The sequence below is a fragment of the Oncorhynchus kisutch genome, linkage group LG21 (assembly GCF_002021735.2).
Source record: "Oncorhynchus kisutch isolate 150728-3 linkage group LG21, Okis_V2, whole genome shotgun sequence".
NCBI classification, from domain to species: Eukaryota; Metazoa; Chordata; class Actinopteri; order Salmoniformes; family Salmonidae; genus Oncorhynchus; species Oncorhynchus kisutch.
In genome coordinates, this window is record NC_034194.2 from 24,361,419 (window position 1) to 24,389,286 (window position 27,868).

At 43.3% G+C, this 27,868-nt stretch overlaps 2 protein-coding genes across 5 annotated transcripts; one reads left to right on the forward strand and one right to left on the reverse strand.

Annotated features, from left to right (window-relative positions):
* LOC109866301 (cytochrome P450 2K6) lies at positions 1-11,371 on the forward strand. 2 transcript variants are annotated; one of them, XM_020454894.2, is made up of 10 exons: positions 1-198; positions 755-1,069; positions 4,100-4,262; positions 4,582-4,731; positions 4,907-5,067; positions 7,544-7,717; positions 7,934-8,075; positions 8,312-8,496; positions 8,673-8,814; positions 8,998-11,371. In XM_020454894.2, the coding sequence occupies exons 2-10, from the start codon at positions 878-880 to the stop codon at positions 9,192-9,194; spliced, it is 1,506 nt and encodes a 501-aa protein (XP_020310483.1). In that variant the 5' UTR covers positions 1-198; positions 755-877; the 3' UTR covers positions 9,195-11,371. The 2 variants fall into 2 exon arrangements, with proteins under 2 accessions (XP_020310483.1, XP_020310480.1); XM_020454891.2 differs by having other exon boundaries at positions 54-198; positions 7,544-7,735; positions 8,998-9,608.
* si:dkey-119f1.1 (Structural maintenance of chromosomes protein 6-like) lies at positions 9,439-27,832 on the reverse strand. Of its 3 annotated transcripts, XM_020454889.2 has the most exons (27): positions 27,634-27,832; positions 27,067-27,205; positions 24,793-24,910; positions 24,470-24,575; positions 23,957-24,093; positions 23,670-23,731; positions 23,480-23,560; positions 23,106-23,207; positions 22,733-22,852; positions 22,471-22,569; positions 22,167-22,313; positions 21,830-21,918; positions 21,530-21,694; positions 15,489-15,667; positions 15,125-15,326; positions 14,892-15,006; positions 14,418-14,578; positions 14,150-14,285; positions 13,873-13,953; positions 13,535-13,705; positions 12,979-13,116; positions 12,728-12,873; positions 12,285-12,410; positions 11,906-12,011; positions 11,517-11,669; positions 10,451-10,548; positions 9,439-10,003 (listed from the first exon to the last, which is right to left on the reverse strand). In XM_020454889.2, the coding sequence occupies exons 2-27, from the start codon at positions 27,190-27,192 to the stop codon at positions 9,892-9,894; spliced, it is 3,276 nt and encodes a 1,091-aa protein (XP_020310478.1). In that variant the 5' UTR covers positions 27,193-27,205; positions 27,634-27,832; the 3' UTR covers positions 9,439-9,891. The 3 variants fall into 3 exon arrangements, with proteins under 3 accessions (XP_020310478.1, XP_031656775.1, XP_031656776.1); XM_031800915.1 differs by having other exon boundaries at positions 12,728-13,116; positions 27,634-27,786; XM_031800916.1 differs by having other exon boundaries at positions 12,728-13,116; positions 27,109-27,205; positions 27,634-27,783.
* Between the last annotated feature and the right edge of the window lie 36 nt (positions 27,833-27,868).

Here is a 27,868-nt window from a genome sequence, read left to right on the forward strand (position 1 = left end):
GGTGGTTTAGTGGAAATATGACCCTGGTGGTAAGTACGTTTATAGAATAATTAAAGACTGGTTGGCGCGCGATCTACATGACTACACAGCTGTGACTTTGAGAGCTGGTGTCAGCGAGTCTAACAATACAGTTCTGGAAAACCGTGAACTGAAGCCTCAGGAGCAAGGAGAGGACACAACAACTCTCATTTCCTTCAGGTAGGATATTTATTCTTGCAAATTGCTTTAATTATTAAGCCTCATAATGTTTCATGATATGATCAATGTTTTCTATTGCAGAATGAACATGGGAAAGGACATGTCAGACAAATAAAAGTAGTGTAGTTCTTTCATGGCGAGTGAATGTTTTTTCATGAATGTGCCCATAGTCCGTTCAAGAGAACTACGTGAAAGATTTATACAAGTAAACAAGTCCACTTTAACAGTGAGACATAAACAAAAGAAATCAGTGTATAAATTATTAGATATTTTTTCTACAGCAGTATCAGACGTGGGTATTATGCCAATTTTCATGTGGCAAAAATCAATATTTGTTGGATTTGATCTGTAACATACACAATTAATATAAACACAAACATCATAACTTGAAATAAAGATTCCCAAAGTTGGCATTTTATGCGCTGTGTAAATTCCTGAAAAGCAGTCCTCATTCTTCATGAGAGGCCCAATCGACTTACTTCCAAATACTGTCCATAGAGAGAAACTTTTACCCTGGCCAGTATTTTAATGCAATCTCTTCTTTATGTTTTTGCAGGAGGTTTCAAAGGAACAACGGATACAGTAGCATTCCTGGAATGACTATGAACTACGGCCTCTAACAATATTTATTTCAAAGACATCCCAAATTGAGTCAGAAAAAAACGATTAAAAACAAAATATGTCTGTTCTAGAATTATTTTCTCTAAGTGGCATGTCCGTTATGTTTATTACCCTGAATTTAATCATCCTCCTTTTCATCATCAATCGAAACACAAACCCTAAGAATTTCCCTCCAGGCCCCAGAGGTCTACCGCTGCTGGGGAACACCTTCAACCTGGACCTGAAGAGACCCTACCAAACCATGATGGAGGTAAGAACCCCTCTATAAAAGACCCTATCAGACCTTGATGGAGGTACAAACCCTTCTATAAAGACCCTATCAGACCTTGATCGAGGTAAGACCCTATCAGACCTTGATCGAGGTAAGAACCCCTTTAGAAAAGACCCTATCAGACCTTGATGGAGGTAAGAACCCCTCTACAAAGACCCAATCAGTGTCACACCCTGATCTGTTTCAACTGTCTTTGTGCTTGTCTCCACCCTCCAGGTGTCGCCCATCTTCCCCATTATCCCCTGTGTATTTTTACCTGTGTTCTCTGTTTGTCTGTTGCCAGTTCGTTTTGTTCGTGAAACCTACCAGCGTGTGTTTCCCTGCTCCTGCCTGTTTCTTGCTCCTGTTTTCTAGTCATTCCCGGTTTTGACCATTCTGCCTGCACTGACCCTGAGTCTGCCTGCCGTTCTGTACCTTGCCTCACCTCACTGGATTATTGACCCCTGCCGGCCTTTGACCTGTCGTTTGCCTGCCCCTGTATTAGAACTTTTGTTACTTCGACACTGTCTGCATCTGGGTCATACCTGAAATGTGATAGTACGATCTGGCCATGACTGACCCAGCAGACTCGGACAAGCTCCGCAACGCCATCTCCTCCCAAGGAGCCAACATTGGAAGGCAGGAGTTGCTTCGTGGTCTTATGGAAGGGTTCCAGACCTTGACCGAACGCTACGACCAAGCATTGAACACATTGCAGGAGCAATTCCGTGGGTTGTCTGTTAGGCACCCTACCACGACAGTAACCTCCTAGCCCTTCAGTAGCCCAGCTGTTAGTAGCGGCGCCTCCCCGGCCACCCCGTCTTCCCAGGAACCCTGCTTACCTCCCCCGGAGCGCATCGATGGAGAGTCGGGCACCTGCCGGGCGTTTTTCGCTCAGTGTTCCCTCATCATCCAGCTGCAGCCCTCCTCCTTCCCCTCGGACCACTCTAAGATAGTGTACCTCATCACGCTGATGTCCGGGAGGGTCCTCGCCTGGGCGACGGCAGTATGGGAACAACAGTCGGCAATATGCTTCAGTCTGGAGGAGTTTGTGGCAGAGGTGAGGAATGTTTTTGATGCTCCATTGTCCGGAAGAGAGGCTTCTGGGAAGTAACTCCAGCTTCGGCAAGGCTCCCGCAGTGTTAAAGACTATGCAGTAGATTTCCGCACGTTGACAGCTGAGAGTGCTTGTAACCCGGAAGCACTGTTCGACATGTTCCTGCATGGAGTATCAGAGGAAGTAAAGGACGAGCTTGCTGCCCGGGAACTATAGACAGATCTCGACTCACTCATCACCTTGACCATTTGGATCGATGGGCGATTACGGGAATGCAGGAAGGAGAGGAGATTTAATTTCACTCGTTCGTCCAATGATTCCACCTCGCCTCTGAGTTATCCCGGAAGTCGCTGACGGCGCTGTTGCCGAGAGAACTAGAGGTTACCTGAGTTCCCCCGGGAGCCTCCGAAAACTGCCGAGTCACCTCTTCCCGAGCCCATGTACAGTTGAAGTCGGAAGTTTACATACACCATAGCCAAATACATTTAAACTCAGTTTTTCACAATTCCTGACATTTAATCCTAGTAAAAATTCCCTGTCTTAGGTCATTTAGGATCACCACTTTATTTTAAGATCGTGAAATGTCAGAATAATAGTAGAGAGAATGGGTCAGAAGTTTACATACACTCAATTAGTATTTGGTGACATTGCATTTAAATTGTTTAACTTTGGTCAGATGTTTTGGGCAGCCTTCCACAAGCTTCCCACAATAAGTTGGGTGAATTTTGGCCCGTTCCTCCTGACAGATCTGGTGTAACCGAGTCAGGTTTGTAGGCCTCCTTGCTCGCACAAGCTTTTTCAGTTCTGCCCACAAATTTGATATAGGATTGAGGTCAGGGCTTTGTGATGGCTACTCCAATACCTTGACTTTGTTGTCCTTAAGCCATTTTGCCACAACTTTGGAAGAATGCTTGGGGTCATTGTCCATTCAGAAGACCCATTTGCGACCAAGCTTTAAATTCCTGATGTTGCTTCAATATATCAACATAATTCCTACCTCATGATGCCATCTATTTTGTGAAGTGCACCAGTCCCTCCTGCAGCAAAGCACTCCCACAACATGATGCTACCACTTCCGTGCTTCACAGTTGGGATTGGGATTTTCAGCTTCCCATCTTCCCCCTTTTTCCTCCAAACATAACATTGGTCATTATGGCCAAACAGTTCTATTTTTGTTTCATCAGACAAGAGGACATTCCTCCAAAAAGTACGATCTTTGTCCCCATGTGCAGTTGCAAACCGTAGTCTGGCTTTTTTATGCCGGTTTGGAGCAGTGTCTTCTTCCTTGCTGAGTGGCCTTTCAGGTTATGTCGATATAGGACTCGTTTTACTGTTGATATAGATACTTTTGTAACTATTTCCTCTAGCATCTTCACAAGGTCCTTTGCTGTTGTTCTGGGATTGATTTGCACTTTTCGCACCAAAGTACGTTAATCTCTAGGAGACAGAAGGTAGGCCTTGAAATACATTCACAGGTACACCTCCAAATGACTCAAATGATGTCAGGAATTTTCCAAGCTGTTTAAAGGCACAGTCAAACTTAGTGTTGGTAAACCTCTGACCCGCTGGAATTGTGATACAGTGAGAAGTGAAATAATCTGTCTGTAAACAATTGTTGGAACAATTTAACCCAGGTGCTTTGCTTGAACTCTCAAGAGTTCTTGACCACTTCATATCTATCCATCTTTGTCCTAAATGTACTCTCCACTACTCCCGTCACTAAATTCCTGTTTAGGCAATCCCGAATGGAGCAGCTTATTAACTGTATGTTTGTCTCTAAGGATGTACAAAATCTCCACGGAACTGGTGCATACTGGAACATGTTGTTGCTTGCGTGCCTCGAATATGAGTTTGTTACATTTTAACAGAGATAGTAGGACAAAAAGGAAACACATTATAATGATATATCTCATTCCCATGGGACATTGTGATATTTGTGTTCCCTCTCTCTTCACCCCCTCTTTTCTCCCCAGATGAAGGACAAGTTTGGACCCGTGTTCAGCATTCAGATGGGCTTGCGTAAGACCGTGGTTCTGTGTGGCTATGAGATGGTGAAGGAGGCCTTGGTCACTCAGGCTGATCAATTTGCTGAGCGGCCAGACATCCCAGTATTCAAACAGATCACCAGAGGAAACGGTACAGGCCAACCTCGACTGACCAAAATCTCTTTAATAATCATGAACCACATTATCGGTCTTGATTCTAGGCGCAGTCATGTTTTTATGTCAACTGTTCAGTGTTGACAATGGCAGTTTACAGTCACAAGCAATGTCTTTTATCTTAACGTAGTGGCATGGCATTTTAAGTGGATAACTGCTGGGTAAAATCCATCCCACAACAAACCTACAGGTCCACATAAAAAGCAAAGGAATACTTTAGGTACCTACAATTATTCCTTATAATAACAGTTAATCTGTGACATTCTGACAATGTTGTTTTCTCCCCGTCAAAACAGGAATCATATTCGGCCATGGGGACTCCTGGAGGACCATTCGGAGGTTCACTCTGACGGTGCTCAGGGATTTGGGAATGGGAAAGAGGAACATAGAGGAGAAAATCATCGAAGAGTCAGAAAACCTTGTAAATAGCTTTGCAGCTCATAACGGTGAGGCCATATTGGATCTGAAGATAAAACTACAAATACATGGATTATTCAACTGTCACACAAAATGCTACACATAGAACAATAAAGAAAACTTCAGCAGATCATTGAATGAATTAACTTTGATTTGATTGACATTAATTCATGTGTTTTTATGAAACTATTGTGACTGAGCCAGGTGATGGCTTCCAGACCACCATTCCTCTGAATGCGGCAGCGTCCAACATCATCGTCTCTCTGATCATGGGCCACAGGATGGAGTATGATGACCCAATCTTTATTAAGCTCTTGGAAATGAACTATGAAAGCTTCAGGCTGACCAGTTCACCGTTCATTCAGGTATGATACTACATGACAGTATTTGGGATATTTGTTGTTCCTTTCCATAGAGGTATTAAAATGCTGGATACTGTGGTGGAAATTCTGCCATTAACTAATAATGAGGAGAGGAAAAGTCAATCAATCAAGGAATTACTTTTATTAAAAACATTGAGGCTGGTCGCACCACCCACGTGAAAGCAGGTGAAATGGAGAGCCTGCTGTACAAAGAGTACAGAAGCCTTATATAGGCAAACGATCTTATGCAAGCTTTTGAGAAAAACGTGATCTTATGTGTGTACAGAAGGAGAGACGAAACTGGGTTACAGGGTACAGACGATAATTAAAAGGTTGTTTCAGTTTGTCGTAACTGAGTGAGGACAATACAGTAGGTGCCAAAGTGACAGTAAGTCACTCCAGACATACTTCCTCTAACAGTAGCTCAACGGTTCCCCCAAGTTTGGCAAGCAAGAGCCTTTGAATGTTTTCCCAAATTATGTACAGTGGGGCAAAAAAGTATTTAGTCAGCCACCAATTGTGCAAGTTCTCCCAATTAAAAAGATGAGAGAGGCCTGTAATTTTCATCATAGGTACACTTCAACTATGACAGACAAAATTAGAAAAAGAAATCCAGAAAATCACATTGTAGGATTTTTAAAGAATCTATTTGCAAATTATGGTGGAAAATAAGTATTTGGTCAATAACAAAAGTTTATCTCAATACTTTGTTATATACCCTTTGTTGGCAATGACAGAGGTCAAACGTTTTCTGTAAGTCTTCACAAGGTTTTCACACACTGTTGCTGGTATTTTGGCCCATTCCTCCATGCAGATCTCCTCTAGAGCAGTGATGTTTTGGGGCTGTTGCTGGGCAACACAGACTTTCAACTCCCTCCAAAGATTTTCTATGGGGTTGAGATCTGTAGACTGGCTAGGCCACTCCAGGACCTTGAAATGCTTCTTACGAAGCCACTCCTTCGTTGCCCGGGCGGTGTGTTTGGGATCATTGTCATGCTGAAAGACCCAGCCACGTTTCATCTTCAATACCCTTGCTAATGGAAGGAGGTTTTCACTCAAAATATCACAATACTTGGCCCCATTCATTCTTTCCTTTACACGGATCAGTCGTCCTGGTCCCTTTGCAGAAAAACAGCCCCAAAGCATGATGTTTCCACCCCCATGCTTCACAGTAGGTATGGTGTTCTTTGGATGCAACTCAGCATTCTTTGTCCTCCAAACACGACGAGTTGAGTTTTTACCAAAAAGTTATATTTTGGTTTCATCTGACCATATGACATTCTTCTCATAGCAAACTTCAGACAGGCCTGGACATGTACTGGCTTAAGCAGGGGGACACGTCTGGCACTGCAGGATTTGAGTCCCTGGCGGCGTAGTGTTTTACGGATGGTAGGCTTTGTTACTTTGGTCCCAGCTCTCTGCAGGTCATTCACTAGGTCCCCCCGTGTGGTTCTGGGATCATTTTGACCCCACGGGGTGAGATCTTGCGTGGAGCACCAGATCGAGGGAGATTATCAGTGGTCTTATATGTCTTCCATTTCCTAATAATTGCTCCCACAGTTGATTTCTTCAAACCAAGCTGCTTACCGATTGCAGATTCAGTCTTCCCAGCCTGGTGCAGGTCTACAATTTTGTTTCTGGTGTCCTTTGACAGCTCTTTGGTCTTGGTCATAGTGGAGTTTGTAGTGTGACTGTTTGAGGTTGTGGACAGGTGTATTTTATACTGATAACAAGTTCAAACAGATGCCATTAATACAGGTAACGAGTGGAGGACAGAGGAGCCTCTTAAAGAAGAAGTTACAGGTCTGTGAGAGCCAGAAATATTGCTTGTTTGTAGGTGACCAAATACTTATTTTCCACCATAATTTGCAAATCAATTCATTAAAAAAAATCCTACAAATGTGATTTTCTGGATTTTTTTCTCTCTCATTTTGTCTGTCATAGTTGAAGTGTACCTATGATGAAAATTACAGGCGTCTCTCATCTTTTTAAGTGGAAGAACTTGCACAATTGGTGGCTGACTAAATACTTTTTTTGCCCCACTATATTTCCTACCCCCACACACACACACAAACACAAAACAAGAACCTTTCACCCAGAACAGGCTCCAAACAGAACAGTAGCTCCATCACGGGTGTGCAGAACATAACACTTTGCCCTGTCTCCAGTTAAACTAAGATTAACCAATGTGTTTTTGTCAACTCTTGGCTGAGCTCCCAGACATCATGTGGTCATACTACACACACAGAACAGTTAGAACAGTTCTCTGCTAATACACACGCTCTTTTCTGAGTTAGTTTCTTTAACCATCTCAAGCCCAATGCCTAGGCTTAAAGATGGATATTTTAGTACACAAGCATTAGTAAGGTTCAACAGAAAATGCCCTCACAATACACATTATAATCATAACATTGACAAGTAAAAAAACTGAAGTGAATTTCTCACATATAAACATGAACCCCCATGCTCGTTTCTCCAGCTGTATAACATGTACCCAGTGATCCACCCGCTGCCAGGGCCTCACCACAGAGTGCTGGCGTACCAGGACAACCTGAAGGCCTTCTTCAGGAAGATTTTCATCCAGCACAGACAGATCCTGGATGAGAATGACTCCCGTAGCTACATCGACACATTCCTCAACAAGCAGCAGGAGGTGAACCCAGGCCTCAATGTCAGTCACACCAACTATGGGTCAAAATGCCCTTTTGCACTTGGAAACCCTTTTTGAGGGGGGATAGAGATGTGCTACAGATTTGCCTGAAAGGGATTTGAAATTGCCACTCCCACAATACAGCATAACCCACTTCCTAATGGTCCCATGTTTTGTCCCATACCTAATGCCTTTCCTCAACTAAAATATATTTATTAGGAAAAGGATAATCCCTATTCCCACTTCCATGAGTGGAACCTCCTGTGTTCCGTCACCAACATGTTTGTGGCTGGGACGGAAACCACCTCCAGCACCCTGGCCTGGGCCTTGGCGTTCATGATCAAGTATCCTGAAATACAGAGTGAGTGAAACCACATGTCACCAGCCATTTTGGATCAATGAGGAAAATAAGTAAAAAATAGGCTACCATAAAGCTACCACCTTCTCATTCCACGGCATAAAGTGTAATACGAAACAAACATACAAACTGGGATTGACATGCAAATGTTTCAAATAGAGAAGGTGCATTAAAATACAGAAAGAGGTGAAATCTCACAAGCCCTCCTTATACTCAGTCTACTTCCTATGTCCTCTCAGGTAAGGTCCATGAGGAGATAGACAAGGTGATTAGTGGTTCCACGCCAAGGATCCAGCACAGGCAGATGATGCCCTTCACCGACGCAGTGATCCATGAGACCCAGAGGTTCGCTGACATCCTGCCCATGGGCCTGCCCCACGAGACCACAGCCGACGTCAGCCTCAAAGGCTTCTTCATACCTAAGGCAGGCCCACTCACAACTAACTAGCAGACACTGACCTGCACCTTTTAGTGAATCAACAATAACCAGACAGTTAAGCAAGACAGTTATGGTAAAGTGAAATATACTACCTGTCCCCCATACGGCACCAAACATCCTTTCCTTGACAATGGCACATTCAAATTATTGTATGTGTGTAGGGGACCTACATTATCCCACTGCTGAGGTCAGTACACCGTGATAAGGCTCACTGGGAGAAGCCGGATGATTTCTACCCTCACCACTTTCTCAACGTCGATGACAAGTTTGTCAAGAGGGAGGCTTTCATGCCCTTCTCCGCAGGTAACAGAAGCCAGGTTGTGAACGTACGACTGTTGATTGTCTTAACAGACATCATCCTTATGTTCACCAGTTGTAGTAATTCTATAGCTTAGGATTGCATTGTGTACTACTAGTAGAATTGTCCCAAGCAAAAGTGAGTTTACTCACTCATCCTCCAATTGCTCCGCCCATCTCTCCTCCCAGGTCGTAGAGTGTGTGTAGGCGAGACTCTGGCCCGCATGGAGCTCTTCCTCTTCTACACCTCCCTCATGCAGCGTTTTTCCTTCCTTCCCCCCATCGGGATGACTGCTGACGACGTGGACATCTCCACCTGTGGGGGCCTGAGCCTCGCCGCCCCACCCATCAAAGTACGGGCCCTGCCTCGTTTCCATGACCCCTAGGGAATTACCCCAACAGCCTTGTATTTCAGATTTTCCTGTGTTAAGGACAGTTATCACTTTGAGATGTCAGTAATCAGTAGGATACCTCATCTGCCTTGAATCTAAAACACTCAGGACTAACCATTAAAAACACAACTGTACAAAACTAGTTTTGTAAATTTAACTGTACTGACAATTATTGTACAGTCAAGCAATGGATATAAATGTATCAAACTTATCTAGACAATGACAAGGTCATTTCAAATCCTAACAAAAGTATCATTTTATTTTGTTAAATTGTCTGCAGAAACAGAACGATCGACTGAAACAATCTAGCAAACATGACAATTGTTCTAACAATAAAATCTGCACAAATATAACAGGTTGAGCTTCTGTTAATCACTGGAAAAGCTCATTAAAGACTTCTCAAATCTCTGTCTTGCCATACAAAGTATCAAAATGTGCTATTCCTCATAACAAAATTAAGTCGGTACAAAGTTAGAAAAGAAAAAAGCATTTACAGAAATAGTGTTTGGTAAAACATTGCAACACTGTAACTTTAGCAATAGCAGCATAAATAAATGCAAACTAGGTCATTATTTTTGTGTCTAGAATTTTAACAATTACAAAACACTTAACTTAGAAGAAATGTGAATCACAAACACATCCACATCATTTAGTGAGGACTTTGTAAAACAGTCTCAGGTTGACCTCTTTCTCACTCCTCCTCTTCCTCTTCCTCATTCCTCTGTCCAAAGGGAAGAGCCGTCTGGCCACGGTCCGGGTCTTTCAGCCGCAGGATCCGGATCAGGTTGTTGACTGGGAGAGAGCTATAGGGAACACAACCACCAACCAAGACATTTATTTTAAGTACACTATTTTTGATAAATTGAATATGCAAATGAGAGATAATTAGGCAAAGCCATGATATAGATTAAGCAATAAGGCCCAGGGGGGTGTGGTACATGGCCAATATACCAATGCAAAGGGCTGTTCTTATGCACGACTCAACGCGGAGTGCCCGGATACAGCCCTTAGATGTGGTATATTGGCCCTGAGGTGCGTTATTGCTATTATAAACTTGTTACCAACATAATTAGAGCAGTAAAAATAAATGTTTAGTCATACCTGTGGTATACGGTCTGAAATACCACGGCTGTCAGCCAATAAGCATTCAGGGCTCAAACCACCGTTTATAAAATAGAACAGAGATGCTTAATGAAATACCACGGCTGTACCAAAATACCACACAGGAGGGTGATGGAAGGCTACAATACCTCATGCTCTGTGGGGTGAGGAATATGAACTGTCGGTAACGTTGGCTAGAAGCGATTTTCAACATCATGTCCATGGATATCCTTCGGTTCACCATGTCCTAAAAAGACAGTTACATCTACTGACAGACAGTGTCAACAGAACAGAACGATTGACTGAAATAACAGAGCAAAAATATGAAGAACAATGTGTCAATCTTAGCCGTCCTCACAGTGTAGGCTACAGAAGACACCTGAGCTTAGATTAAAAGTAAGTTCATATTTGAAATGTATTTAATTGACTGAAGCAACTCAAAGGGATACTTCGGGATTCAGGCAATTGCCGGCAAGCCTTTTTTTCTACTTACCCAGAGTCAGACAAACATATGAATACCATTTTTATGCTACCTTCAACTTCCTTCAAACTGCACGCAGGGACATAAAAACGGTATCCAGCAGTTTGTCTGACTTTGGGTAAGTAGTGTTGGATTCTATCTTGAAATATACTTATTCCGGTCACTATATTAGAACGGACTGATCACTTAGCATGTATGTAAGGGGTCAATGAAAGGTGAATAGGTACTGTGTGTATGGAAAGTTACTGAGTGAGACAAAGGGAAGGAGAGAAAGTGTCTCTGTTCAAACATGTTGTTGCTGAATATTAATAATGAGCATCAGTTCCTGATAATACAGGCCAGCTGCTGTAGAACTAGGTCAAGAAGGGATGTGGAACTCAACTCGAGATAAGGTCAACAGTTGAAGAGAGAAGAAACCTCTGGGATGGGGGCCAGAGATCACCCGGAGGAACAGGGATGAATTGCTTATCTTAGACATACAAGGAGGTGACTTCTAGTCAACAGTTATAAATATATACTTGTGTGACTTGTATGTTGTGTTTTGCAGATGAAGAACTCAGTGGGTTGAATAAACTTGGTTTGAGCTTTTCCTAGTTGTCCGTTTGAGTTTAGACTTTGTTCAGAACCTAACAGTAGGAATAAATGCTTAATGGCCTAAATCCTGAAGTATCCCTTTAATATGCATTTTAAAATGGTTAAGTCATTCATCCATCCTTCTGATATGGCGGCATTACCATGTAGACGTCAAACTCATCGAGGGCGCGGAAGGGGGCCTCAGCGATGGCCCAGAGAGAGAGAACGAAACAGACAGTGGAGAACGAGCGCTCTCCTCCAGACAGAGAGCGCATGTCACTCAGAGCAGCCTTATCCCCCACACCTGGCTGGACCTGAGAGAGGGAGGGAAGATGAGGGAGAAGATGGGTAGAGACAAAGAATGATGCAGAAAGAGAAGAGTAAAAGAAAGACATTGACAAATGGGAAAGGGGGGTGGAGCAGGGGAATGTGAGGGTAACTTGATTATTAGGCATACATAGTTTTTTTATAACCTATAACTGCTTTTGCATTCAAGAAGGGTACATGTGAAAAGGTATTTCTGTGCATTAAAACCGTAGTGTATTCTTACTGAGATGGATAGGGTTTCGTTCTTGTGCTCGAACATCATCTTCCCTATATAGCCTCTCTGTGACAGCATGGAGTCAAAGTACATCTTGCAACGCACTGAGAGAAACCTAAAAAGAGATACATAGTGGGAAGGAAAACTATTTAAAAACAAATCCATAGCGCAACAGCTTTGCTTTTCCGCTAAATCTAACACCACATCGATAGATTGAGATGGCCTCCCTTCAGTCATTCAATAACTATTTTGCATAGCTCTATAACAGCCGTTGATGCTAGCAGTACCATCCAGCTGTTCTGTAATCTCTTATGAGACAGTGAGTGGTGTCAAATAACAGAGCTGATATTCTATTGACAGACAGGAAGTAAATGGTGGATCCAGCTACCTCCTCAGCTCTGTGTAGACTCGGTGTCTATCGTCCATGATCTTACACAGGACCTGGATGAAGCGCTTGAGGCACTTCACCTGCTGGTTAATGTTACTGTAGTTCACAAGGGCCTCTTGGTATTGCCTGGATGGGAGAAGAGGGAGGAAGGCAAGCAACATTTACCTTCTGCCCTTAGTTTACCCATTAGTCATTTTCATATGGACAGCCCTATTATATGGAAATCTTGTCAAAACATACTATATAACATACTATATAACTATATAACACCCTATATAACAATACCAAAGTAACCAAAATATACATCCAAGAACTCTTAGGGAATCAACAAAAACCAAGGCAAGTGAAAAAATAAATAAATAAAAAGGTTGTATTTTGAGTGAAACATCCCTTAAATGTTTGTGTGGGGTGAAGGGTCAGAGGTTAGGGGTGTTGGAGGTTACCTGATGACCTCTTCGCGGTCGCCTTGCTGGTCCTGCTGGGTGCTGATCTTCAGCTTCAGACGGCTGATCTCGCTGTCCAGACTCCTGGCTGTCCGGCGCACCTCGGACCGCTCTGGACAGATCTCTGTGGCCTTCACTACAGAAGCCTGGGACACAGGAGGGTTACAACAAAGAACACACATTAAGCAGGGACACACAGGAAGTAAGGGACAACATACACAGAAGATGGCCCTGATTATAGCTAGACGTACCGTGAGCTCCTGCTCCTTGAGATCCAGGCTGGCCTTCAGGGCCTGTATGGTGTTGATGTGGACCTTGCGTTTGTCCTCGTAGTGTTTCTTATGGTGCTTGCTCTTCTCCACATCCTGGTCGCTCTTACTCAGCTCCTCCTGAGAAAACAAGGGGGAAGGAGAGATGTATCGCCATCTATTGGCTTTACCTTTTCTGTTTGGCCAGGTAGCCTAGTGGTTAGAGCGTTAGACTAGTAACCGAAAGGTTGCAAGTTCAAATCCCCAAGCTGACAAGGTACAAATCTGTCGTTCTGCCCCTGAACAGGCAGTTAACCCACTGTTCCTAGGCCGTCATTGAAAATAAGAATTTGTTCTTAACTGACTTGCCTAACAAAATAAAGGTTTAATAAAAAATAATCTGTGTGTGATTGATTATGTCTATGGAGACCCTGTATGGAACAAAATGAGGACATGGGTTATCACTAAGTCCTTTTCACTCTCCTGGTTCATTCCTGGTTTGCACACCAAACTTCCCTCCGTGTTAATAGAAATTGAAGTCCATATTGATGTGACTGACCTTGATGGGTTCGGCCTCCTCGGCCACAGTGCTGATGGAGTCTTTGTGCTGGCGGTACCTCTGCTCCACCTCCTCCCAGGAAGCCTTCAGCTGGGCCATCTTTCTACGGGCCTCCTCGCTCTCCGCACGACCTGCTGAAATCTTATTGTTGATCTCCTCCAGCTCCTCCTCCTGAAGGCCAGAGTGTGTGTGTGTCGTGGAAGGTGAGTGCATCAGTTTGTGTATATCATATCAGTTGGAATGCGAAAGAGAGAACAAGGTAACGAGATGTTCATGAACGACATTAGCTAAAACTAAATGTTAAAATATTGTCCCTGTGCCTAGATGTGTGTACCCACCAGAGGCTTGAGGTCCTCAGACTGGGGTTCCTCCACGTTCTGCAGGTCACTGATCTCCTGCTGCAGTCTCCTGAACTTATCCTGGAGGAGAGCAGAAGGGGAGAGGAGAGTTGTGACCTAGTAAGTCGACATCTAGACTAATCAGAGGTGAACCATTGTGCTCTCCAAAATAATTTCTAGTTGGATCCATGGTATGGCTCTGGAGAGAGATGCTGTTTTGTCACAAAGGCCAGCTTGAGCAAGATACTAATATCTTAAGAAGTGCGTGTGTTTTTACCTTGGCCCTCTTCCTGTCGTCGTAGGCCCTCTTCAGGAGACTGTTGTTGTTCCTGATGTCCTCCTCCACCCTCTGCTTCTGCTGGCTGAACCGATCCAAGTGGGCCTCCTTGTTCTGCATCTCTTCCTGCAACTGCCTGAGTGAGATACATGGAGATATTGAGAGAAGGGGTAGAGGGAGAAAGGTAAACCACTTAATTAAATTGACTCAGAAAAACAGAGCAGCAGAAACCTTTTCAAAACAAATGGACGTCTCACACACACATTACCTGATCTCCTCCTCTACGTCTCTGCTAAGGTAGTCACACCTCCTCTGGTCGTTGGAGTAGTAGCGGTTGTTGTAGCACTGGTCTCCCTCCTTGGTGAAAGCCTGGTAGCAGTTTCTAGGGGGCTGCCTGCCCTGCATCACTCTGCGGGCCTCTGCAGGACTCTACATGGTACAGACAGAGGGGTTAGAACCACAGAAATGGTTCTTCTGTCCTAAAGGCTACTGTTTTCTACAGGAAGTGGCTTGAAGTTCATTCATGTTGTTTTTAGCATGCAAATTAGTTGTTACATGGGGATAGTTCAAGTATTTAAAGTTTTAGCTTATTATCGGCTCAAACTTTAAAAGAGTGAACTCTCCCTTAAAGAGGGCGACACTGAAAACAAAATCATAATTGCAGTCACTACTGGGCAATCCAAGGTGACATCATGATATTTGAGTGAACTAACTATGGTGGCAGTAGATTCCATGGCCCTACCTTGATGATCAGAATGGTCTCTATGCCCCTCTGGTCGATGAGGCAGTTGGCAACCACTGGGTCCTCGATCTCCAGAGACTGTAGGACTGACGGGTAGTCAGGGTGGTTCACAGCCCTGACACACACACACGACAGAAAACATGGTGGTTACAGAGAACAAAATGAACCTTTAGAAGGTACAAATAAGCCTAGCTAGCCTGAAACCAGGTGTGGTAGGTAGCCAACAGCCATACCGCCTACTGGTGTCATGGACCCTGTTGAAGAACTGGCAGGTGATGATCTGGGGTCTCCTACCCCCCTGGTAGTACCCTCTCATAAGGCCCTGCAGCAACTTCTCGTCCTCGTGGTTGTCACAGGTGAAGGCCACCATCAGGCTCCCAAGACATTTCTCCACGGCCAGGGCCTGCTCATGGTCCTTCAGACGGATACAGTACCCTGTATGGGGCACATCGGGAGAGAGAGGACATTGGAAAGAGCTTTATTTTAACCAATGACAAGGTTACACAAATAAGCATAACATCCAGAAAGGATAATGAAGCGTAAGATAAGAGTTTTCGCTTGCATGGAAATACACACACACACACACACACGTCTTACCCAGCGGCCCCACTGGTTTCTTCCTGAACTGGCCCTTCCTGTCGGCATCCTCGATGGCGGCGAGCAGCGCGGGCATCTTCTCCCCGAAGCGGCGCAGGCGGTCGGAGCGGCTGCCCTCCATGGTCTGCAACTTCCTCCTGATGGCCTCCATAGACCTCTTCAGATCCTCCTCCTCTCGCCTGAGAAACAGAGACAAACACACACAGGGTTATACATACATACATACATGTGTTTGTATGTATGTATGTATGTATGTATGTACACACACATACAATTTTTTTAATTTATTTGGACTATTTTCTACATCGTAGAAATGTCTTCCACAATTAACCCAACCCCTCTGAATCAGAGCGGTGCAGAGGGCTTCCTTAAGACGGCTGATCCACGTCTTCGGCTCCCGGGGAACAGTGGGTTAAATGCTTTGCTCAGGGGCAGAACGACAAATTTTACCTTGTCAGTTAGGGGATTCTGTCCAGCAACCGACATCAAAACTATGAAATAACACATATGGAATCATATAGTAACCAAACAAAAAAAAAGTGTAAAAAAAAATCTAAATCTTATATTTCACCTGGAATGCATTTCAATTAACAGGTGTGCCTTGTTAAAAGTTCATTTGTGGAATTTATTTCCTTTTTAATGCATTTGAGCCAATCAGTTGTGTTGTGACAAGGTAGGGGTGGTATACAGAAGATGGTCTTTTACCAAATAGGGCTAAGTCCATATTACAGCACAAATAAGCAAAGAGAAACAACAGTTCATCATTACTTTAAGACATGAAGGTCAGTCAATTAGGAACATTTTAAGAACTTTGAACGTTTCTTCAAGTGCAGTCACAAAAACCATCAAGTGCTATGATGAAACTGGCTCTCATGAGGACCGCCACAGGAAAGGAAGACCCAGAGTTACCTCTGCTGCAGAGGATAAGTTCATTAGTTACCAGCCTCAGAAATTGCAGCCCAAATAAATACTTCAGAGTTCAAGAAACAGACACATCTCAACATCGACTGTTCAGAGGAGACTGCGTGAACCAGGCCTTCATGGTCGAATTGCTGCAAAGAAACCACTACTAAAGGACACCAATAAGAAGAAGAGACTTGCTTGGGCCAAGAAACACGAGCAATGGACATTAGACCGGTGGAAATCTGTCATTTGGTCTGATGAGTCCAAATGTGAGATTTTTGGTTCCAACTGACGTGTTTTTGTGAGACACAGAGTAGGTGAACGGATGATCTCTGCATGTGTGGTTCCCACCATGAAGCATGGAGGTGTGATGGTGCTTTGCTGGTGATACTGTCAGTGATTTATTTTGAGTTCATGGCACACCAACATGGCTACCACAGCATTCTGCAGCGATACGCCATCCCATATGGTTTGCGCTTAGTGGGACCATCATTTGTTTTTCAACAGGACAATGACCCCAAACACACCTCCAGTCTGTGTATGGGCTATTTGACCAAGGAGAGTGATGTAGAGCTGCATCAGATGACCTGGCCTCCACAATCACCTGACCTCAAACCAATTGAGATGGTTTGGGATGAGTTGGACCGCAGAGTGAAAGAAAAGCAGCCAACAAGTGCTCAGCACTCCTTCAAGACTGTTGGAAAAGCATTCCTCATGAAGCTGGTTGAGAGAATGCCAAGAGTGTGCAAAGCTTTCATTAAGGCAAAGGGTGGCTACTTTGAAGAATATCCAATATAAAATATATTTTGATTTGTTTAACACTTTTGTGGTTACTACATGATCCCATATCTGTTGTTTCATAGTCTTGATGTCTTCAATATTATTCTACAAATGTAGAAAATAGTCAAAATAAAGAAAAACCCTTGAATGAGTAGGTTTGTCCAAACTGTTGACTGGTACTGTATATACAGTTGAAGTCGGAAGTTTACATACACCTTAGCCAAATACATATAAACTCAGTTTCACAATTCCTGAGATTTAATCCTAGTAAAAATTGCCTGTCTTATGTCAGTTAGGATCACCACTTTATTTTAAGAATGCAAAATGTCAGAAAATTAGGAGAGGGAATAATTTATTTCAGCTTTTATTTCTTTCATCACATTCCCAGTGGGTCAGAAGTTTAAATACACTCAATTAGTATTTGGTAGCATTGCCTTTAAATTGTTTAACTTGGGTCAAACATTTTGGGAAGCCTTCCACAATAAGTTGGGTGAATTTTGGCCCATTCCTCCTGACAGAGCTGGTGTAACCGAGTCAGGTTTGTAGGCCTCCTTGCTCGCACACACTTTTTCAGTTCTGCCCACAAATTGTCTATAGGCTTGAGGTCAGGGCTTTGTGATGGCCACTCCAATAACTTGACTTTGTTGACTTAAGCTATTTTGCCACAGCTTTGGAAGTATGCTTTGTGTCATTGTCTATTTGGAAGACCCATTTGCGACCAAGCTTTAACTTGCTGATTGATGTCTTCAGATTTTGCTTCACTAAATCCACATAATTTTCCTACCTCATGATGCCATCTATTTTGTGAAGTGCACCAGTACCTCCTGCAGCAAAGCACCCCCACAACATGATGCTGCCACCACCGTGCTTCACGGTTGGGATGGTGTTCATAACAATGGTCATTATGGCCAAACAGTTCTATTTTTGTTTCATCAGACCAGAGGACACTACTCCAAAAAGTACAATCTTTGTCCCCATATGCAGTTGTATGTGCTGACCAACTGGCATGTGTCTTCACTGACATTTTCAACATGTCCCTGATTGAGTCTGTAATATCAACATGTTTCAAGCAGACCACCATAGTCCCTGTGCCTAAGAACACAAAGGCAATGTCAGGATTCACCTAGCTGTCATGATTTGGGACTGTACAGATGTTTGATGTATTAGAATAATTGATTATGCTTATGTTATATGAATAGAAGGAGAGGGGTTATAAGACCCCTCCCTCCTTACATTTATAGGGTCCTAGACTATAGATTAAAAAAAAATATATTCATTATATAGTTAAGAGAAATTTTCCACAGTTGTTCTCGGTCTCCCTGTCTGTGTGACTGAGACAAAACTCTGCAGGGGAGTGTGGGAGATAAGAGACTAGTTAGACATTCCACAATAAATCAACTTTAGGGAGGGGACATTTATTGCCTAGCTTTTAGATAAACACTGAAACTATGTTTGTATAGCTATGGATGCAGGGTTTTGGTCTCAGGAGTAAAAAGGTAATGACGTAGTCAGTGACATCACTAAGGTGGGACTTCGGTTTAATAAAACAACTTGAGACCTTTTGTTTGATGCAGAACTTACTCGGAAACATGCGTGCTATGTTCCTGATTGTCAACTTCTGTCTGCAATTGCATTAATAAAGGGTTTTGAATGATTTAATTAAATATACCGGCATAATGCTAATTTCACCAATGATGATACAAAAGAAACAAACCCTAACAGCAACCTGCCTAAATGACTACAGACCCGTAGCACTCACGTCCGAAGCCATGAACTGCTTTGAAAGGTTGGTAATGGCTCACATCAACACCATTATCCCAGAAACCCTAGACCCACTCCAATTTGCATACCGCCCAAACAGATCCACAGATGATGCAATCTCTATTGCACTCCACACTGCCCTTCCCCACCTGGACAAAAGGAACACTTATGTGAGAATGCTACTCATTGACTACAGCTCAGCGTTCAACACCAGAGTACCAAGCTCATCACTAAGCTAAGGACACCAACACCAAGCTCATCACTAAGCTAAGGATCCTGGGACTAAACACTTCCCTCTGCAACTAGATCCTGGACTTCCTGACGGGCCACCCACAGGTGGTGAGGGTAGGTAGGAACACATCTGCCATGCTGATCCTCAACACTAGAGCTCCCCAGGAGTGCGTGCTCAGCCCCCTCCAGTACTCCCTGTTCACCCACGACTGCATGGCCAGGCACGACTCCAACACCATCATTAAGTTTGCAGATGACACAACAGTGGTAGGCCTGATCACCGACAACGACGAGACAGCCTATAGGGAGGTCAGAGACCTGGCCGGGTGGTGCCAGAATAACAACCTATCCCTCAAAGTAACCAAGATTAAGGAGATGATTGTGGACTACAGGAAAAGAAGGACCGAGCATGCCCCCATTCTCATCGGCGGGGCTGTAGTGGAGCAGGTTGAGAGCTTCAAGTTCCTTGGTGTCCACATCAACAACAAACTAGATTGGTCCAAACACGCCAAGACAGTCGTGAAGAGGGCACGACAAAGCCTATTCCCCCTCAGGAAATTAAAAAGATTTGGCATGGGTCCTGAGGTCCTCACTAGGTTCAACAGCTGCAACATCAAGAGCATCACTGGTTGCATCACTGCCTGGTACGGCAATTGCTCGGCCCCTGATCGCAAGGCACTACAGAGGGTAGTGCGTACGGCCCAGTACATCACTGGGGCTAAGCTGCCTGCCATCCAGGACCTCAGAGGAAGGCCACAGCCACCCCAGTCATAGAATGTTCTCTCTACTACCGCATGGCAAGTGGTACCGGAGTGCCAAGTCTAGGACAAAAAGGCTACTCAATAGTTTTTACCTCCAAGCCATAAGACTCCTGAACAGGTAATCAAATGGCTACCCGGACTATTTACATTGTGTGCTCCCTCCAACCAATCCCCCCATTTATGCTGCTGCTACTCTGTTTATCATATGCAAAGTCACTTTAACTATACATTCATGTACATACGACCTCATTTGGGCCGACCAACCAGTGCTCCCGCACATTGGCTAACCGGGACATCTGAATTGTGTCACGCCACCCGGCAACCCCTCTTTTACGCTACTGCTACTCTCTGTTCATCATATATGCATAGTCACTTTAACCATTTCTACATGTACATACTACCTCAGCCTGACTAACCGGTGCCTGTATGTAGCCTTGCTACTTTTATAGCCTCGATATTGTATATAGCCGGGCTTTTTACCGTTGTTTTATTTCTTTACTTACCCATTGTTCACCTAATACTTTTTTTGCACTATTGGTTAGAGCCTGTAAGTAAGCATTTCACTGTAAGGTCTACCTACACCTGTTGTATTCGGCGCATGCGACAAATAAAATCGATTTTTGATTTGATTTGCAAACCGTAGTCTGGCTTTCCTTATGGCGGTTTTTGAGCAGTTGCTTCTTCCTTGCTGAGAGGCCTTTCAGGTTATGTCGATATAGAACTCGTTTTACTGTGGATATAGATACTTTGTACCCGTTTCCTCCAGCATCTTCACAAGGTCCTTTGCTGTTGTTCTGGGATTGATTTGCACTTTTCGCACCAAAGTACGTTCATCTCTAGGAGACAGAACGCATCTCCTTTCTAAGCGATATGACGGCTGTGTGGTCCCATGGTGTTCATACTTGTGTACTATTGTTAGTACAGATGAACGTGGTACCTTCAGGCATTTGGAAATTGCTCCCAAGGATGAACCAGACCTGTGGAGGTCTACAATTTTTTTTCCTGAGGTCTTGGCTGATTTCTTTTGATTTTCCCATGTTCCCAATGATTTTGAAGGTAGGCCTTGAAATACATCCACAGGTTCACCTCCAAATGATTCAAATTATGTCAGAAGCTTCTAAAGCCATGACATAATTTTCTGGAATTTTCCAAGCTGTTTAAAGACACAGTCAACTTAGTGTATGTAAACTTCTGACCCACTGGAATTGTGATACAGTGAATTATAAGTAAAATAATCTGTCTGTAAACAATTGTTGGAAAAATTACTTGTGTCATGCACAAAGTAGATGTCCTAACCAACTTGCCAAAACTATAGTTTGTTAACAAGACATTTGTGGAGTGGTTGAAAAACGAGTTTTAATGACTCCAACCCAAGTGCATGTAAACTTCCGACTTCAACTGTATAAATACAAAATAATATTCCTACTTCTGATATGGCTGTCACATAACGTTTACATTAGACAACACCCTGAGAGTATTTCATAAGCCCTGTTAACCATGTGGCATGGCTCCAGACTCCTATGATGACACTAGTGTGTGTGTGTGTGCGTTGTACAGCCAAGTCTTATATACAGGCCTGTATATAATGGAGTTTCCAGTGCCTACATCATCTTTTCCAGCTCGTCCTTGGCCCGGGACACAGCCTGCTGGAACTGTTCCATCTGCTGACCTAGGGTAGAGTCCTGGAAGTTCAGAGTGTCCAGGTCTGTCTGCAGCTTCTCCATGCGCTCAACACGCACCTGGGTCTCCGCACCAGACGTCTGGCTGATACTGTGGGAGGCAGAAAGGAGAAAAAAGGGAAAGAAATCCCGTTTGTCTGTGGTAAACATTCAATGACTTTTCCCATGACAATAAAAGTTGTATCTTGAAACTGAAAAAGAGGTAGGAAAGGATCCGAGGCACTACCTCAACTTGAGTTCATTAATTCTCCTGGAGAGCTGATCCTTGTCCTTCTCCAGGTCTCTCAGGTTGGTCTTGAATCTGTGTACACTGGCCTGTAAGAGAGACACCACTAAGATGAATCAACAACTAGTGAACTAGAAAAGAGCTCCTCGTTATCGAGCTCTCACATATATAGTTAGCGTTGAGATCTGAGCTGGAAGCTGTAGTTTTTCCATTGTGCTGCAGTTATGATTATGGAGATGTAATGGTTAATGATATTAAGCCTTATCTCTGTCACTTGCTAAACCCCTGGTATTTAGAAGACTCTGGGGTATAGTAACACTCATCACTGTTCTCTCACCTGGGCTGTGTTGAAGGCCTTGCTTCTGCTCTGAGCCTCGTTCTTCAGCTCAGCACTCTGTGGCTCAAGCTGCTGCACCCTCACAGTGATGGCCTCCAGTTGCTCCCGGATACCCTTGTACTTCTTCTCCGCCTCCACCACCTTGGCCTGGACAGGAGGTGAGGTCATAAAGAACAATCGTCAGCAATAACAAGCATGGGGAAATAGTCACTTTGAACTTAAGTAATAGCTGCATTTTTCCTGAATGTGAAGGAAACACACCAAATTCTTATGGCTGTAAAAATAAGAGGGTGATGTTAGTTACCTTCCACTCGTCTACTTTCTGGTCGTATTTGATGGTGGACCTCTCCTCTGATTGGAGCTTCTCTCTCATGGGCTTCACCTCTTTCTCCATCTCAGACACCTGGCGCAGGACATAGCAAAAGAGATTTTACATCAGATTATGCATTTAGCTGGTTAGCTAAATCTGCTACAATGTATCTGTTGTGCATGACCCCTGATAAATAAACAAATAATATAAATACACTTTTCGATTCATATTTTGAAGGTATGCTGCTTCCCCTCACCAGAGCCCAAGCCATCTGATTCTTCAGCTCCTCCAGTTTACTGTGCATGTCGTCCAGCGAGGCCAGGCTTTTGACCCGGTCCTCTTTCTCCAGGTACTTCCTCTTTAACCCCTCCAGACACTGAAACAGAATGATTCACACTTAAAAAGTGCTACTTTATAACAACTCCATTAAGATCTCTTGGTTGTTCATGGACAAGACTTTGCACATCAGAGCTTGAATTCCAGCTTTATAAGCCCCTGTAATCTTTCAACAATAAAAAATAAACCCACTATGGGACTACATGCCGCATGGCTGATTGGATAAAAGCATTTAAGGGACTTTGGATGGGTGATATCATAACACACCGCACATATGCCAAGTGGATTCGTACCTCCTCGTGTTTCTCCACAGTGTCTAGAGTGACATTTTTAGTCGTTATGATATAGGTGTAATCCTCTTTCATCTGCTCAAGCTGTGTGGCTTTCATAAAAAACTGAGGAAGAAAAACAAAACACTTAGTCACTAACAAGGTAAGAACAATCCTAAAAGGTAGGCCTACATTGAGCTCTTTCACCCTCATGCTATTTGACACTGAAAACCAGACTGACATTTAACCACTTCCTGTGAATGCAGAAATAAGACGTTACAGAGATTTGATACCTGCAACCAAGGCTGGCAAGATGCAAGCTATTACCTTAATTTACACCATGTCCTCCCCAAATACAGAATTTCATAAATGAAAAAATTCAAGTATATCAAACTGACTCTGTACTTATCCCCTTCTCCTTTGGAGTGCAGAAAGTGCTTGCTCATCTCTTGAGTTAGCATAGATACAGGGTTATCCACCTTTGGAAAATAATGATTATACAAAATAAATCAATAGTTATTTATCACAGCAACAGTGTTTCCAATCTTTTCATACAGTCTTGCAGGTGGTCAACAGAAGTTGAAGTACCTGGATGTTAAAGTGATCCAGAATGGCCAAAAGTTCATCCTTCTTCGCAGACACAAGATGACCTGCAAGACAAAGTACATTCTTATGTGCTCATACTGCATCTACTGCTCAGTGAATCACTTTTTGAAATATAGCCTAATGTTAAGATCCAGAATAAACTATGTAGATTGATTTTAAAGGGTGTTTTGCACTAAAGTGTCAGGCACATATCTCAGATCCATAGGCGTGTTTGAATGAAGGGCCCATTTACAGAGTGTTAATCCATACATTCTTACTACATTAATTACCTGCTTTGCTCTTGAGCTTGTAGGTCCTCATGCCCTCACGGGTTATCTTGAGGTCTACTATGATAGCCTGGCCGAACACTTCTGGCTTGTAGGCATCCCTGCCCTTGTTACGCAGTGTTATGGAGACGTCAGCTGAACTGGGAGAGCAGAGTGACACAAACGGGTTGCAATATTACTCAAATATGACAGTAGGATAAACTTGGCACTTTCACATGCATTATTAAAAATGGGGCAGATGGCATAGTTAACACATTAGGGAGCGGGAAGTCTGTAGCCACTGACATTTAGGGTTTGTCACAAACTCTTGAATCTCTTGCGACACGTTTTATTGTATGGAAATTCCTAAGGGAAATAATAGTTCCTCTTGCAAGGATGCCAGATGTATGTTAACACTAATCTCCATTTACAAAGGTTTACTGCCCGAGGTAAGTGACCATGCTTCCAACAGACATCTGGCAGAAATAGTCCCCAAAGACAAGGGAGTGTGTAAATACAATCAGGGAACACGAGTACCTCTCTCCTTCTTTCACAAATCCCTTCAGGGAGGACCCTCTGTTTGTGGTTGTAGCTTTCCCTCCCAGGCCCACCATAAGAGCTGTGAGGACAGCACTCTTTCCACCTGTCCGTCGTTTAGAAACACAATATCAGAAACAGAACCACAGCACTGAAATCTTAGAGCATCATCATTGGATCAATACTGAAAAAAACATGCGATAAGAGTAACAGGTGGAGACACTATACAAACAATCTATAATCAGTCAACAATTAAACCATCTTGAGAGTAAAAAAATCAGTTTTTTTTTTTTTAAGAGTCAGGAAGAAGTGGTGGAACTCACTTCCATTGTTGCCGACGACAAAGTTGACATTGGACCCAAACGCAAATGGTCCCAGCAGAGAGTGGCACATAAAGTTCTTCAGGGAGATGCTCTCCACTATGCCCACCTCTCCAACAGTCTGCGACAAGACAAAGCAAAGATGTAACAGTAATGTTTTAATATGGAGGCACAGTAGTGTTTCAGTTACATCAGGTCATTGATTATTTCCCTTTTAATAAAATATATAATAGCAGATTCTGCAGACTGTCAATGTTGTCACTCCTGCTGTTGTGACTGAAATATGTCAGGCAAATTGAGAATGAAATAGGCTCAATTTGCCTGACATATTTCAAATCACAACAATAAATTACAACTAGTCTTGGGCAGTATACAGTATATACAGTGCATTCGGAAAGTATTCAGACCCCTTCCCCTTTTTAAACATTTTGTTATGTTACAGCCCTATTCTAAAAGGGGTTAAATTAAAACAATTCCTCAATCTACACACAATACCCCATAATGAAAAAGCGAAAACTGTTTTTTGTAATTATTGCACATTTATTAAAAATAATACCCAGAAATACCTTATTTACATAAGTATTCAGAACCCTTGCTATGAGACTGGAAATTGAGCTCAGGTGCATCCTGTTTCCATTGATCATCCTTGAGATGTTTCTACAACTTGATTGGAGTCTACCTGTGGTAAATTCAATTGGTTGGACATGATTTGGAAAGGCACACACCTGTCTATATAAGGTCTCACAGTTGACTGTGCATGTCAGAGCAGAAATCAAACGATGAGGTCAAAGGAATTGTCCATAGAGCTCCGAGACAGGATTGTGTCAAGGCACAGATCTGAGGAAGGGTACCAAAACATTTCTGCAGCATTGAAGGTCCCCAAGAACACAGTGACCATCATTCTTAAATGGAAGAAGTTTGGAACCAACAAGACTCTTCATAGAGCTGGCCACCTGTCAAAACTGAGCAAACAGGGGAGAAGGGCCTTGGTCAGGGAGGTGACCAAGAACCCGCTGGTCACTATGAGAGAGTTCCAGTAAAAGGCATATGAAAGCCAGCTTTAGAGTTTGCCAAAAGGCACCTAGGACTTTCTGACCATGACAAACAAGATTCACTGGTCTGATGAAACCAAGATTGAACTCTTTGGCCTGAGTGCCAAACGTCACGTTTGGAGGAAACCTGGCTCCATCCCTATGGTGCAGCATGGTGGTGGAAGCATCATGCTGTGGGAATGTTTTTCAGCGGCAGGGACTGGGAGACTAGTCAAGATCGAGGCAAAGATGAACGGAGCAAAGTACTGAGAGATCCTTGATGAAACTCTGACAGTGCTCAGGACCTCAGACTGGGGCGAAGGTTCACCTTCCAACAGGAGAAACGACCCTAAGCACACAGCCAAAACAACACAGGAGTGGCTTCGGGACAAGTCTCTGAATGTCCTTGAATGGCCCAGCCGGAGTCCAGACTTGAACCCAAACGAACATCTCTGGAGACCTGAAAATAGCTTTGCGGCGACGCTCCCCATCGAAACTGACAGAGCTTGAGAGGATCTGCAGAGAAGAATGGGAGAAACTCCCTAAATACAGGTGTGCCAAGCTTGCAGCGCCATACCCAAGAAGACTCGAGGCTGCAATCGCTGCCAAAGGTGCTTCAACAAAGTACTGAGTAAAGGTTCTAAATACTTATGTAAATGTACATTTCCTGTTTGTTTTTTAAACATACATTTCTAAAAACCTGTTCTTGCTTTGTCATTATGGGGTATTGTGTAGATTGAGGAAAACAATACATTTAATCAATTTTAGAATAAGGCTGTAACGTAACAAATGTGGAAAAAGTCAAGGGGTCTAAATACTTTCCGACTGCACTGTACCGTGGTATTTTAGTTTGGGGCACCGTGCAACGCCACTGCTTATAACTAATAAAGTTAAATAAAGGTTAAATAAAAAACTATAAGTTAACTAAGATGTGCCAAATAAATGATCCAGATCAGGACTGCAGCTATGCATTTAGTTTGCTAACTTGTTAGCTAGATGGCAAGGTCAAGTGTCTTGGTTACAGCTGAGACGGTCAAGATCCCTGCTGCCTAAATTTGTTAGTTAAAAAAAAAAATACATCAGGAAAGAAATAGCGCCCCTTGTTTTGGTACAGGAACGGCACTGTATGAAGGTATAACAATCTGGATACCGCACAGGAGCACAACCCTAGACTGACAGTGACAACTCCAGTCTACTCTTATAAGGGTCTCAAATCAATTAAATGTACAGTAGCTAACTTAGATACCGTATGCGATCCTAGTGGCAGAGGGGGTTGGCTGGGACCCACTTCATTATCTTCATCATGAACCTCTGTGGGTCTGACTCTCTTGTGTGGGCTCTCTCCAATTGAGTTGCTCTTCCTCTTAGACATCTTCTTAGACAACCTGTATAACACAGACATTAGAAAACCATCGTTAGAAATAACAGTTAACTAGCTAGAACTTCTTTGCTAACTAGCTAACGTTAGCTACACTTAGCTAGCTAGTAAGTTACTAATATTAGCTCATAGAGATAGATAGAGGACTCATCTTTGTGTTTGTGAGATTTAAAGTAGATTATTGTATTCTTCACGATTGGCTGAACCCTCCTGATGAACCTGATTGGACATGACTCCAAAAGGGTTACCAGGAGCCCAGCCAATGAAGATGGAAGTCCCACCCGGTTGACAACATTAACATGGTGGAGGCGCTGCCACAATACTAAAATGGCATTTTGGCCACTAGAGGCCTCCATCATTCTCTATGAATTAGCTAGCCAACTAGCAACCCGGTAACGTTAACTAGCTAACGTTTCCTAACAAATAAATTCTTACCTGTGAAGACCTCTGTCGGTAAATTAGCAGGCAAAGTTTTTAAATAAACATATCCACAAAAGTGACTTTGGTAGCTAGCTATGCAATGCTTATCGGCGAATTCTGGAGGTAGCTAGATATCGAAAGACATACAGCTTGTATGTAAAGTGACGCTATTCACTCAGCTGTTCACTGGATTCCGCGCGCAACGTCAAAAAAATGAAGGACAGCAGCGTGCTGCGCCATCGATGTCGTC